Source organism: Danio aesculapii, chromosome 17, assembly GCF_903798145.1.
Source record: "Danio aesculapii chromosome 17, fDanAes4.1, whole genome shotgun sequence".
NCBI lineage: Eukaryota > Metazoa > Chordata > Actinopteri > Cypriniformes > Danionidae > Danio > Danio aesculapii.
In genome coordinates, this window is record NC_079451.1 from 53,676,719 (window position 1) to 53,692,096 (window position 15,378).

The following is a 15,378-nucleotide window of genomic DNA, read 5'->3' on the forward strand; positions in this document are numbered from 1 at the left end:
TTTTTCGGTTACTATAGTAACGCTCCAACTACTATAACCACTATAGCAATTGATCTGTTGTGGTGATTCTACGGTTACTATAGTAACGCTACAACTACTACAGAAATTGATTTGTTGTGGTGATACTACGGTTACTATAGTAATGCTACAACCACTATAGCAATTGATCTGTTGTGGTGATTCTGCAGTTACTATAGTAATGCTACAACAACTATAGCAGTTGATCTGGTGTGGTGATTCTGCAGTTACTATAGTAACGCTACAACCACTATAGCAATTGATCTGTTGTGGTGATTCTGCAGTTACTATAGTATCGCTACAACCACTATAGCAATTGATCTGGTGTGGTGATTTTTCGGTTACTATAGTAACACTACAACTACTATAGCAATTGATCTGTTGTGGTGATTCAACCGTTACTATAGTAATGCTACAACTACTATAGCAATTGATCTGTTGTGGTGATTCTGCAGTTACTATAGTATCGCTACAACCACTATAGCAATTGATCTGGTGTGGTGATTTTTCGGTTACTATAGTAACACTACAACTACTATAGCAATTGATCTGTTGTGGTGATTCAACCGTTACTATAGTAATGCTACAACTACTATAGCAATTGATCTGTTGTGGTGATTCTACGGTGACTATAGTAACGCTACAACTACTATAGCAGTTGATCTGTTGTGGTGATTCTACGGTGACTATAGTAACGCTACAACCACTATAGCAATTGATCTGTTGTGGTGATTCAACCGTTACTATAGTAACGCTACAACTACTATAGCAATTGATCTGTTGTGGTGATTCTACAGTGACTATAGTAACGCTACAACTACTATAGCAGTTGATCTGTTGTGGTGATTCTACGGTGACTATAGTAACGCTACAACCTCTATAGCAATTGATCTGTTGTGGTGATTCTACGGTTACTATAGTAATGCTACAACTACTATAGCAGTTGATCTGTTGTGGTGATTCTACGGTTACTATAGTAATGCTACAACTACTATAGCAGTTGATCTGTTGTGGTGATTCTACGGTTACTATAGTAATGCTACAACTACTACAGAAATTGATCTGTTGTGGTGATTCTACGATTACTATAGTAATGCTACAACAACTATAGCAGTTGATCTGTTGTGGTGATTAAGCGGTTACTATAGTAACGCTAGAACTACTGTAGCAATTGATCTGTTGTGGTGATTCTGCAGTTGCTATAGTTACACAACAACTACAGTAAGTCTCTGTTATGATGATTCTACAGTTGCTATGGTAACACAACTATAGTAATATAAACAAATGAGCCAATACTGTAGTTTTCTACATCTATAGGGTATATTATACTACCGTACACCACAGTTTACAGCACAGTACTGATTCCAGTTAATCAGTTTACTATGGACTGATTTCATGCGGCCACCATTTTTAACAGCGAAATCGAGGCTGCGGTGGGAAGAAACCCGCAAGTATCACCTGAGTCACACAGGAATGTTGTGTATCTGGCTGTATATCTTATCAGCGAAGAGAAATCGACACAAATTTATCATTTCACCGCCTTCCGGGTGACTCAAAGGTCCGTTCTGAATGTCTAGTGAAAATAAAAAGGGATATTGGACCTTATTTTCAGCTAAGTTAAGGGAAATGGCACTAGTTAGCTAACGTTTTCTTTCCCAAACACACAATTTGCCATTCATCAAACTCAAGTTAATGAACTGATTCATTCACTATATTAGACTTGAATTTCGGTACTGAAAAAAATAAAATTAAATCCATTCCCCGTTAACATTTTAGGCACTGTTGATGGCGTTCTTAAACAGCGCTGATTTGCCATTGTGTTCACGTGCTCAACAGAAATGACTGTGATTGGCCTTGAAGGTCATCAGTTCACCGCACTTCACCGATATTTACTGAGCACAAACACAGACGAGCGATTCACTGATGAATTAACTGATCTTCACGGCTTTAAACGCTCCAATGTCCGTCTATCTGTGTTTGCACTCGGTGAAGATCGGTGGACTGATGACCTTCACGACCAATCACAGTAATTTCTGTTGAGCACTGGTGAACACTATGGCTAATCAGCGGTGTTTATGAGCTCGCTCAGCGGTGCTTAAATGTTAGCGGGAATTGGACGTTTTTAAAGCTTCAGTACCGGGACAACACTATTACAGACAACACAAGGGTGTGCTACAGAGAACTGCAGTGTTTTATCGCTCACCGGGTTACATAGGCTGAAGCTGGGAAGCGTCCCCACAGTGTTTACCTGCTGAACTGAAGCCTAGGAGGACACTCAGGCGTATTACTCTGAAAGAGACTGTGATGTTGTTTGATTAATTGTTTCGATTAAACTGAACTGAATGATATTAAAGTCATCTTTACACCATATCTGCATTTTGAAATCTCGGCAACAGCTGGGGGGTTGTAGTACACAGCATGTTGCTGCAATGTTTACAGTGCTGATCCTATACTTCCGGGTTTCTTCCCACCGCAGCCTCGCTTTCGTGAAATAAGCGTGAAATAAGCGTATAGCTAATATACTACAGCCTGCTGGAGCATTCATTAATAAAGAGCTGTAGATACTGCAATACACTTTACTATATTATGGTTCAAGAACACTGTAGTATTTGCTATAAATTACTGTAGTATTTGTTTATGTGGGCTGGTTTAGATCTATGTTAAACAGGAGCTAATGGATTTATTTATGAACATATTTAAAGTAAAACAATTTAAATAAAAGTTTATAAATAAAGAGTTTTCATCAGTTTTCAATCTCATATACACTTGAGACAAACAAAGAAATGTGTGTGTGTGTGCATGTGCGTGTGTGTGAGTGTGAGTGTGTGTGTGTGTGTGTGTGTGTGTGTTCTGGTTTAACAGTACTTGTGATGCTCAATTGTCTGCTATAATAGTGAAATATAAAGATAACCCGCTGGTGTAGATATTCCACTGCTCTTGACTCTATTTAAACGTTCTTATTAATTGTCCAGAAGCTGTTGTTAATGATCCTCTAATGATTGGCTTGTGTTTGTGTGAGGGCTGCTGCAGGTGCAGGCCAGAGAACATCACAGAACCTGAGAGAGAAACAGTGGAAGTCTATGCAACGACTACACTAAGATTGGTAAACAAACAAACATGTGTGTGTGTGTGTGTGTGTGTGTGTGTGTGTGTGTGTGTGTGTGTGTGTGCGCGTGTGTGCGTGTGTGTGTGTGTGTGTGTGTGTGTGTGTGTGTGCGCACAAGTGTGAGTTTTTACATCTACTATAGGTACAGTTGAGGAAGAGCTCCTCCTGATGGACACACACACTGAACAGACATCGCAGGGAAAGGAAACACACAGGAGCTCAGTCTGAATCTCTACTGAGCACAGCTGAACATCTTTGACAGTCTATATACATTCCTGCTCTGTCCTGTGGAGAAAAACAGTTCATGGTCAGCAGAACCCCCCAGCTGTAAGAGCACCTGAATAATGAGCTGAAATCAGAGGATTATCTGCTACACTCCTCCTAAAGATTGATTATTAACATATGCTTTATTTACAATTCAGGGTTTAAATGACTAGTTCACCCCAACAAATCAACTCTGTCATTAATTACTCTCCTCATGTGCTGTCTGAGCTCCAGACACAGCTTTCAGACACAGATGAAGGTATATTAGATGAGATGCCGGAGCTCTCTGACTCTCCATGAACAGCAGTGGAGTGTGTGATGTCGACCTCCTCCAACTGAGCGTGGATTCAGGAAGTGATAGCTGATTTATACACACTTCAGTTAATACATTCGATCCACATTCAGTTTCATAAACTTGTGTTAATTATTGACAGAACCTTCATTTGTAGATGAACGAACCCTTCAAACACAGGAGCTGCTCTGTTGTGGAGGTGCTTCATAAGCTGAAGTGCATCATTTCTGCATCACTGTGTGTATAATACATTCAACCACACAGATTTAGGGAAGATGTTTTAGTGTTCAGTTCAGCAGCGTTCCATACAGCTGTGCTTTCGTCAGGCTGTCTTTCCGACTGAGTCCTGTGCTTCCGATCTTCTGAAACTGCGGTGTGTTCTGTTTCTGAGGCTCCGTCTTAAAGCGCTGGACGTCCAGACTCTGGTTCAGTGACTCTGCAGAACTGCTGGGACTCTCATCTGCGTAATCTCTCCGAGAAGCGTCCGCCTTCTCATCAGTAGTGTTTTCAGACATGAAGAATCTTCTAGAGGATCCCTGACTGCTGTCTTTGGAGTGAATCGCCTGTCCTCTGTCGGTCTTCAGTCTGATCCTGGTGTTCAGCGCAGGACTTGATCCCACTGATGCGGAGTAGTGCGGAAACCCTGCGGCACCATCTCGGACGCTGTTATAAAGTGAACCCAGTTTGATCTCGGGATCGATGATAAAGTGGCGCTCAGAGAAGCTCAGTGGTGAAATGAGGCCAGGGCTGCAGATGGAGAAGCTGTTGATGTCCTCCATGCTCATCCATCCTTCTATCGGGTGAACACTACGAAGAGCGCCCTCTTGAGGAGTGGATCTCCGATCTCCATTCTGGAAGCTGCTGGATTTGAGGAACGTCGGGCGGTCCTCGGGGTCTCCATCGTGCCAGTGTGTGTGTAGAGTCTGCTGAGATGTGGAGAGCGCTCGGGGCGAGTCGTAGCATCCGGAGGCCTGGAGCATGAACGCATGGAGACGCTGATGATCTTCGGGATTGTTTTGTGTGTTTGCGTTGGTCTCTGCACTGTGGTCTGCGCTCTGCCGGCGCTCCGTCCAGCGCTCGTGCCTCCGCTCCTCAGGACAGTACAGCGCAGTATCGCTGCAGTACAGGTCAGAGGATTTATACGCTGTTCGCCGCTGAGCTTTATCAGGGAACTCCTGGATCTGTGGACTCGGGGAGCGGGTGACCGGACAGCTTCTCCCAGGCTCCGGTTTCTCCAGTATCCGGCCGATGACGGCGGTGGGAACGGCATCTGTGTAGGACTGACGCAACGCTCCGCTCCGTCCTGAACGCTGCTTCTCCATGTGGGAGCTTACACGCTTCTGAAGATCAGCCGGAAGCTGCAGACCAACACACAGAGAGAGAAATCATTAATAGAGAGAGATAATTCATGTGTGCGTTCTTTTTACGTTCTAATGCTTTCCCCTGAAGAACCTTTATGTGTTCCTCAAGACAATGTAAGTCCCTGGCAAAATGAATATGATCCCCAAGAAGCCGTGTGTTTCTGGCAAAATGCACACCTTCCCCACTTTGTGCTCTCACCCAAGAAATGTGCTATTCCTCAAGACATGTTGCGTTCTCTGAGAAATTTGTGATCCCTGGCAAAATATCTATTTCCCAAGAAATGTTGTATTCTCTGGCCAAATTCATGTATTCCCCAAGAAACTCTGTGTTTTTTTGCAAAACTCAAACATTCCCCTGAAAAACCTTTGTGTGTTCCTCAAGACAGTGTAATTCCCTGGCAAAATGAATGTGATCCCCAAGAAGCTTTGTATTCTCTAGCAAAATGCACACGTTCCCCAAGAAACATTGTGCTCTCACCCGAGAAATTCCCCAAGAAATGTTGCATTCTCTAAGAATTTTGCGATCGCTGGAATATTTGTGTTCATAATAAAATGTGCAACTCCGGCCAAAAAATCTATCCCAAGAAATTAACTTTTAAAATTGGGATTTTTTTTAAGAAACCCACAGTATTTGTCTACTCTCAAGAAACCTTCCCTGAGGAAATTTGCGTTCTCTGGCAAAATCCATGTGTTTCCCCCAAAATGTTGTGCTCTTTTGCAAAACCAATGCATTCCCCAAAGATCCTTGCATTTCCCAAGAAAATGTTTATGGCGAAATTCATTGATTTCCAAAAAAAACCCACTGAGCTCTCCCCCAAGACATTTGTCATTTCCCAAGAAATCTTCAATCCTCTGTAAAATGTATGTGTTCCCTAATAAAATAGGCAATCCCTGGCAAAATTAATCAGTTCCCCAAAAAACATTGCTTTCTCTGGAAGAATCTGTTCGTTCTTTAAGAGACCTACAATATTTGTCTGATCTCCAAGAATTGTGCATTCCCCAAGAAAATTGGCATTGGCAAAATTGACGTGTTCCTCAAGAAACTTGGTGCTCTTTTGCAGAACTAATGCATTCCCTGAAGAACCTTTGTGCATTCCACAAGAAAATGTCATTCCCTGACTAAATGAATCCCCAAGAAACTTTGTGCTCTCAGCCAAGAAATTTGACATTCCCCAAGATACTTGCTATCCCTGGCAAAACGCATGTGTTCACCAATAAAATGTGCAATTCCTTGCAAAAATGTTTCAGTTTCCCAAAAAAATGTTGCATTCTCAGGCAGAATTTGTGCAGTTTTTAAGAAACCTACAATATTTGACTAATCTCAAGAAACTTTGTCCTCTTTTGCAAAATTAATGCATTCCCGGAAGAACCTTGTGTTACCTAAGAAAATGTCATTCCCTGACATTTCCTAAGATGTTTCCTAAGAATCTTTGCATACTCTGGCCAAATGAATGCAGTCCCCAAGAAGCTCTGCATTTTCTGTTAAAACTCATGGGATCCCCCGAAGAAATGAAGAAATTCTCAAGCAATGTTGTGTGACGGTGGTCATTAGAATTTTCTCTATTATTATATAGGCAGTTTGTGATTGGATTACAACTGTCACCTGATGGAAAGCTATTTAGAGCGCCTTGGATGGTGGTTTGGTCTCTCATTCATTGTCATGCATGCAGGTGATTGCGGGTCACGAGGTCATGCTGCTGTGTTTGCAGAGTTGTTTGTTTTTAAGCCTGGTTACTGTAAAGATGCATGTTTTCATGCTGGTTGTTCTTATTCTGATGTAGTGGCGGTGTTCATTGGAGTTAAGCATGGTATCAAAGGTGCGGGTGTATGAGTAAGTTTTCGCGGAAAGGTTTATAAATGAGAGTGTTTTCTTTGGCAGAGGTTTTGTTTATTTGATGATGCGTGTTGAACGCATCCTGTGTTCGGGTTTGATTTGAGATGCGTATTTTTATTTTGGTGCTCGAGTTGCCTATTTGTTTTGGGTTTTTCCTTTTTGTTTGAATGTTTGATCACTGCTGTGATTGGATTTAGTTTGAAACAGTGTTCTGGGCCCAGTATTATCAATGGGTGATCAGGTAAGCTAATGTTTTTTCTTCTTTATAAGTGGTGTTATGAGTTTTGTATTTAAGGATATATTGTTTGTATGCTAATGTTGGTGATGTATATGTTCAAAAGATCAGTTGAGAACATGGTAGAAGAAACATTGATCACACAGTTGTTTCAGCGTGCACAGATGGAAAATCTACTGTAACATGTACGAGCTGAGAGACATCTCAAAGTGCATTGATCACATGATTGATTCCACAAGTGAAAAAGCTAATATGTGAAACATGTAAGATTGAGTTATAGCAGTGTGCTTATGTGTGATGATTTTGGCTTTAATTATTATTATTATTTGTTTGTGTGTAAATTTGATTAATATTGGTTTTGTATATTCTGAAGTGATTTACCTGATTGATATTGTCTTATAAAAGGTATTCATAGGTATTGTGCCTGGGCCTGGAAATGTAAGTATGTTGGGTTTATGATGAGTTTAACTAAAATGTGTTGAGGTTAAAGCTGGTTTGCTTTGTTCTGTCTCCTTTATTAATATATTGATTTGCTCGATTGAATATTTGATTTTGGTTTTCTTTAATTTAATCACACAATTGTTGAAACTGTATATTTTTTATTTAATTGAGTTATTTGAGAAACTAGTGGGGTTTTCCCTGGCGCCCATCCCATTTTATTAGCCAAATACCGCTACCGTTGTGTAGAAATTGGCAATCTCTGGCAAAATAATTCTGTTTTCCAGGAAATTCTGTGGCAAAATTAATGCGTTCTTTAAGAGTGCTACAGTCATTTTCTGGCTTTGTAATCCCAAGAAGCTTTCCAATCTCTTTCAAAATTGATGTGTTCCTCAGGAAACTTTGTGCTCTTTTGCAGAACTATTGCATTCCCTGAAGAACCTTCATGTGTTCCCCAAGAGAACTCAATGCCCTGGCAAAATAAGAAGCTTTGCATTTTCTGGCAGTTCATGTTTTCCCCAAGAAACTGTGTGCTCTCTCCCAAGAAATGTTTCCCTCAAAGATTGTAATTCTCTGGCACAATTAAAGTGTTCTCCAATAAAATTTGTGATCCCTAGCAAATCTGTTTCCCAAGGAGCGTGGCATTCTCTGGCAAAAATAGTGCATCTCTTTAAGAAACCTACAATATTTGTCTACTCTCAAGAAGCTTTGTGCGTTCAGGAAAATTACCTGGCAAGATGAATGTGTTCCTGCTGAAGCCAAAATTCCTGGGCTTTTCCTCCAACTAATGCTGTATTCAAAAAGAAATTTGGCATCTTTACTAAAGTGTTCCCCTATAAAACCTTCAATCCCTGGTAAATGTCTTCTCAGGCAAAGTTAGTCTATTCTTTAAGAGTCCTACAGTTTCTGCCTACTCTTAAGATGCTTTGTGTGTTAGAAAATGTGTTTTCTGGCACAATCAATGCCATGCTTAAGAAGCTTCGACTCTGGCAGAATTCATGTGTTCTCCAAGAAGCGATCTGCTCTCCCCCAATACATTTGGCCTTCTTGTTTGTGTTCCCCAATAACACTTACTATTCTTGACTAAATTAATCATTCCCTGGAGAAACTTTGCCTTCTCTGGCCAAACGACTGCGTTCTTCAAGGAAAACTGCTTACAAAACTCTACATTTGCTCCCAGAAGCACTGACAGATAGTCTCCTGGAGGAGTGTAAAGCCTTCAGCGGTGCTCCTCTTAAGGACAAACATTATGGGATGTTCTCTGCTCTCTGAGATGAAGATGGAGTTGATCCATCAGCACACTCCAGCTGCAGGAACACCAGCGCTGTCCTGCTGTAGAGGAGAAGCTGGAGCGGGAGCAGTGGAGCTGGAGATGGAGATGAAGAAGTCGCTGCACCACTCACACACACACTCACACACACTCACACACACTTGCTCAAGATTCTGCTGTGTGTGTGTGTGTGTGTGTGTGTGTGTGTGTGTGTGTCTGTCTCTCTCTGTATGTGTGCATGTTGTGTCCCTCTGTCAGTGTGTGTGTGTGCGCGTCAGACACACCTCAGACAGTTTGTGCGCTCTGTAGGGTGATTTCCCACACTGCAGCAGTTGCGCAGCCAGATTACAGTCTTTCCTGTACAGATCCTGCGGAGAAACACAACACACACACACACACACACACACACACACACACACACACACACACAGTATCACTATACATCCCAGCTGATCCGCTCTGATGATGTGGCACATGCTAATCCTCTAGAGCACACTACAGTAAACACCGTACAGTACTGATGTCAGAAACGTGTGGACTAAACATGCGCTCACTAGTCTGCTACTCAACTGTCTCAAATGTCATCAACCCTATCTAGTGCACCTACTGAGGGTGATCAATATTTGCTGAAGCCTGTCCTGGATCATCAAAGACCACTTGGTGTGTGTGTGTGTGTGTGTGTGCGTGTGTGTGCGTACGTTATCTTCACGCAGCTTCTGGATGGTGATCTTGGCCTCCATCAGTCGGCTGTTCAGAGTCAGGATTTCTCCATTCAGAGATCTCTTCTCATCCTCATAACGCTGAGTCTGAAACACAAACAGACCTTCATCTTCATCATCATACAAATCTTCATTCATTCATTTTCTTTTCGGCTTAGTCCCTTTGTTAATCCGGGATCGCCACAGCGGAATGAACTACCAACTTATCCAGCGCATGTTTTATGCAGCGGATGCCCTTCCAGCCGCAACCCATCTCTGGGAAACAGTCATACACTACAGACAATTTAGCTTACCCAATTCACCTGTACCACATGTGCTTGGACTGTGGACGGACGAAACCCACGCCAACACGGGGTGAACATGCAAACTCCACACAGAAACACCAACTGACCCAGCCGAGGCTCAAACCAGCGACCTTCTTGCTGTGAGGCGACAGCACTACCTACTGCGCCACTGCATCACCCATTCAAATCTTCATCATCTTCATCATCATTATCCTCCTCATCATCATCATCATTATAATCTTCATTATAATCATCATCATCTTCCTCTTCATCATCTTCATCAGTGTGTTCTTCTTGATGTCTCTCTTCTCCTGGATTGAATAAAGGGGTGGGGCTTGATGTTCTCGATTGTGAATTGACAGCTGTGGCTCGCTATATGGTGGATCTCCTGTGAGTGACAGGTTTTGCCCCGCCCCTTTGTAATCTCATCTCCCCAGTCAGAAGAGTTTAGCAGGTCTCTGAGGATCTGTTTCCAGGACTCCTCCACTGAACAGAGCGAGTGGATCAGCAGCAGTGTTTGCATATGATTAATGGTTTTAATTTGGCAGGGTTTATATCAGCACACACACTGTGGATCTAATTAACAGGAGCGATCAGATAGTGTCGGCGCTCATGACAGATTCACTACAGCTTTACTCTCTGAGGGAGTTTCATTTAAACGAGACCTATTCTGACCATTTATACGAGATGCAAAATGTGTCTCTAATTTGTATTCAGCTCGGTTTAGGACCACCCAAAAGGACTGATAGTGCCACCCTAAATGACTGATAGTCCTGCCCTAAATGACTGATAGTCCTGCCCTAAATGACTGATAGCCCCGCCCTAAATGACTGATAGCCCCGCCCTAAATTACTGATAGTCCCGCCCTAAATTACTGATGGTCTACCCTAAATGACCGATAGTCCCGACCTAATTGACTGATAGTCCCACCCTAAAGGACTGATAGTCCCACCATAAATGACTGATAGCCCCCCAAATGACTGATAGCCCCGCCCTAAATGACTGATAGCCCCGTCCTAAATTACTGATAGTCCCGCCCTAAATTACTGATGGTCTACCCTAAATGACCGATATAGTCCCGACCTAATTGACTGATAGTCCCACCCTAAAGGACTGATAGTCCCACCCTAAAGGACTGATAGTCCCACCCTAAATGACTGATAGCCCCCCAAATGACTGATAGCCCCGCCCTAAATGAATGATAGCCCTAAATGACTGATAGCCCCGCCCTTAATGTCTGATAGTCCCCCCTTAATGACTGATAGTCCCACCCTAAAGGACTGATAGCCCCCCAAATGACTGATAGTCCCACCCTAAATGACTGAGGGTCCCCCCCTAAATGACTAATAGTCCCATCGTTAAGAACTGATAGTCCCCCCCCCAAATGACTGATAGCCCCACCCTAAAGGACTGATAGCTCCACCCTAAATGACTGATAGTCCCACCCTTAAGGATTGATCGTCCCCCCAAAATGACTGATAGTCCCACCCTTAAGGATTGATCGTCCCCCCAAAATGACTGATAGTCCCACCCTTAAGGATTGATCGTCCCCCCAAATGACTGATAGCCCCATCCTAAATGACTGATAGCACCACCCTTAAATACTGATAGCCCCACCCCAAATGACTGATAGCCCCGCCCTAAATCACTGATAGCCCTAGCCTTAAAGACTGATAGCCCCGCCCAATAGTCCCACCCTAAGTGCCGATAGTCCCGCAGAGTGATTTAGGATTGGTTTAGATCTCTGAAACACTGATTAAAGGTCACACCCTGACGTCTCTCTGTCCTCCAGTAATCTCTGTGAGAGTCCACTATTGATCTCCTTCATCATTGATATATCACACTTATATTACTGTAGATACGAGCAGAATCTCTTACCATTCGGTGTATTTTCTCCTCCATGTCCTGATTTATTCTCTGCAGTGCCGCGTAACTGCTCTGAATCCTGTAGAGAAGGAGAATCACACACTGCACATCTGCTTAATAAATATATCCAGAAACACAAATAAATCAACATTCTGGACAAACAGAAGGACTAAAGTGGCAGAATGATTCAAATGAGAACAGAGACCTGCCAGCAGAGTCTATAGTAAATAACTCTAATTTAAAGAGGAAAAAGGTGTTTATTTTTATTCTGACACCAATGGCAGATGCTTACTGACAACAAACAGAATTTAAAGTAACATTTTAATTCCCTAAAAACAGATAGAAATGACTGAAAGCCCTGCCCTAAAGGCCTGATAGTCACGCCCTAAATGTCTGATAGCCCCACCCCTATATGATGATAGTCCCGCCCTAAGTGACTGATTAGCCTGCCCTAAATGATTAATAGCCCCCCCCCTACACACTGATAATCCTGCTCTAAAGGCAATGTGTGCATGTTTTGGACCCACATAGGTGGATAACTAACGCTCTCTTATATTACTAAAGCTCTGCACCATTGACTTAGAGCAGCTTTAGTTGGTCAATGATGCAATCTATTTCAGTTCCTCTAAATAGCAGAGTGCCAACAATGCACCTTAACACACCTCCTTTCTAGACCAGCGCACCCATGAGTCCACAGAGTCGACCAAGTGGATTTGCTTTTTTAATGTGGTGCAAAACATGAAAATTACTGTTGCGCTGGTCTGAAAACAGCAACACATCACGCCAAACACGCCTTGCACCTTATTGTGCCAGGTGTATGAGAAGTGTGTGTGTTTGTGTGTTTACATCTCTGTGTGTGTTCTGTGTGACCTGCGCAGTTTCTCCGTGAAGGTGTCCAGCTGGTCCTGTGCTCTCCTCAGCTCCGCCTCCAGGTAGACTCGTGTGGACTCAAACTCTCTCTGCAGCTGCTGGAGCTTCTGTGTGGAGCAGCAGAGACGCCTGCGCAGATCCTCCTTCTGCTCCTGCGCTGAGACTGAAGCTGAGCTACACACACACACACACACATACAGAAATTCATATTCAGCTACAGCCCCAAATCAGAAAAAAAATTGGGACAGTGTAAAAAATCCAAAACAAGAGAGCGATTTCTAAATGTATTTTGACTTGTGTCTCATTGCAGACGAAACAACAAACATGATGAATGTGTTCCTCAGGATTATTATTAAATAAACATGTATTCCAATACTAGATCTGGCAACACACTCCAGAAACAGTGACAGGAGCAGATGAGGGCAGTGATCAGGTGACCTGCTGAATAATAATGTGACGCAGGTGATGTCCACAGGTGAGTGTGATCATGATCTGCTACTAAAGCAGCATCAGTAAAGGTCTAGTCCTTTAGGAGCAGAGATGGGCCGAGGATCACCAGTTTGACCACAGATACGAGAGGAAATGAGTGAACTGTGTAAACACAATGTTCCTCAGAGAAAGAGAGGAAGACATGTGGATATTTCACCTTCAACAGTGCAGAACATCATTAAAGATTGAAGAATCTGGAGGAGTTTCAGTGCGTAAAGGACAAGAGCGCAAGCCTAAGCTGAACAACCGTGACCTCTGACCTCTCAGGGGGTGCTGCATCAAGAATCCTCATTCATCTATAAGCCAGATCAGCACATGAGCTCAGGACTACTGCGGTAAACCTTTGACAAGTACCACAATACAGAGTCACATCCACAAACGCCAGTCAAAACTGTACTGTGCCAAAAGGAAGCCCTATGTTAACAGTGTCCAGAGGCGCCGTAGACTTCTCTGGGCTCGGGGGCATCTGGGATGGACCATCACACAGTGGAAATGTGTACACTTGCTCAGATGAAGACTTTTATCAGCAACAAGTCCAAAAGCCAGGGTCTGTCATGGTCTGGGCTTGTGTCAGTGCCCTTGGCAAAGGTAACCTGCTCTTCTGTGATGCTCCATTAATGCTGAACAGTACACTATGCTGCCTTCTTCTCCAGGGACGCTCATGCAGAGTTCAACAAGACGATGCAGAACCACATTCTGCTCACATTACAGAGTCCTGCTGCGGAGGAAGAGGATACAGCTACTGGACTGGCCTGCCTGTAGCCCTGACCTGTCTCCAATAGAGAATGTGTGGTGCATTCTGAAGTGTAAAATCCCACCTGAAACACTTCATCACTCGGTGTCTTCAGTCCCTAAACGTCTTTAAGTGTTGTAAACAGAACGGCAGCATTACACAGTGGGAAACGCTTTACTGATACTTCTTTATTTGAAATGTGTTTCAGAAACCAAAACATGTTTATTTAAAGTCAGTAATAATCCTGAGGAACACATTAATAATGTTTGCTGTATTGTCTGTGATCAAACACAAGATAAAAGTACGTTTGGGAATCACAGTGTTCTGTTATTGGTGTTCTCCACTGTCTGATTTGGGCTTGTAGATAAACTCTGCTCACACTGCTGGAAATATCCGGAACCAATGTCTTTAATAATACACACAAACACACACACACTGATTAATGAGGACTGAAGATGAGGAGAGCACACAGACAAGGAGTGTGTGTGTGTGTGAGAGAGAGAGAGAGAGAGAGAGAGAGAGAGAGTGAGTGTGTGTGTGTGTGAGAGAGAGAGAGTAAGAGTGTGTGTGTGTGTGTGTGTGTGTGTGTGTGTGAGAGAGAGAGAGAGAGAGTAAGAGAGTGTGTGTGTGTGTGTGTGTGAGTGAGTGAGTGAGTGTGTGTGTGTGTGTGAGAGTGTGTGTGTGAGTTCAGGTGAGTCTCTAATAGCTGTTCTGAGTGCAGATGTGTTCAGATGGAGTGTGTTTGACGGTCGACTGCTGCACTCTCACACACACACTCTCTTACCTCCTCTTCTGATGTTTACTACCATTTCTCTGCGCTTTCAGGGCAGTTTTGCCAATATAAATCTTTTTCATGACTCTCTCAGTGTGTTTGTGTCCTGCAGAATCAGAGAACACACACACACACACACACACACTTCTTTATTACCAATATCATGAACATAGAGGCGTGACAATCACTGACATTTTCATTACTGAATTACTGTAGAATAATTCACTATCACAGCAACACACACACACTCCAAGACTCAATCACTCACACACAAACCCTTTCCTCTACACACAGTTACACACACACTTTTACTCTCTCCCTCGTGTCGTTCTGACCTACAGGACTTTATTCTCCTGTAACAGAGGAAGAACATCGAGAACCGCACAACATCACCCTCCATCATCTGAACACACACACACACACACACACACACACACACACACACACACACACACACACACACTCACACACACACAAACCCACTCACTCACAGTCACAGTCACGAATCAGCGTCAGTGCTTCATTTATACAAGTCACACTCTGTTCTGGAGCTTCCTCTGGAGTATGTGTATGTGTATGTGTGTGTGTGTGTGTGTGTGTGTGTGTGTGTGTGTGTTTCAGGGTCTTCTCTCAGTCTCTGGCTTTATTAATGTCTGACTAACACTCAGTTCAGGTCTGTGCTTCTGTTTCTGCATCAGCTGTGAAACTCTGATTCCCTCACTGACGTCAGATGCAGACGCACACACACACACACACACACACACACACACTGCATGTTGGGAAATCCCTGCTGACAGCCACAATCAAGCAGAACTGACAGGATCAAG

At 43.1% G+C, this 15,378-nt stretch overlaps 1 protein-coding gene across 1 annotated transcript; it reads right to left on the reverse strand.

Annotated features, from left to right (window-relative positions):
- Positions 1 to 3,661: 3,661 nt before the first annotated feature.
- Positions 3,662 to 14,652, reverse strand: LOC130244142 (brain-enriched guanylate kinase-associated protein). The gene is made up of 6 exons (XM_056476423.1): positions 14,564 to 14,652; positions 12,558 to 12,731; positions 11,700 to 11,766; positions 9,517 to 9,624; positions 9,103 to 9,186; positions 3,662 to 5,038 (listed from the first exon to the last, which is right to left on the reverse strand). Exons 1-6 carry the CDS (start codon positions 14,632 to 14,634, stop codon positions 3,968 to 3,970), a joined length of 1,575 nt encoding a protein of 524 aa, XP_056332398.1. The 5' UTR covers positions 14,635 to 14,652; the 3' UTR covers positions 3,662 to 3,967.
- Positions 14,653 to 15,378: the final 726 nt, after the last annotated feature.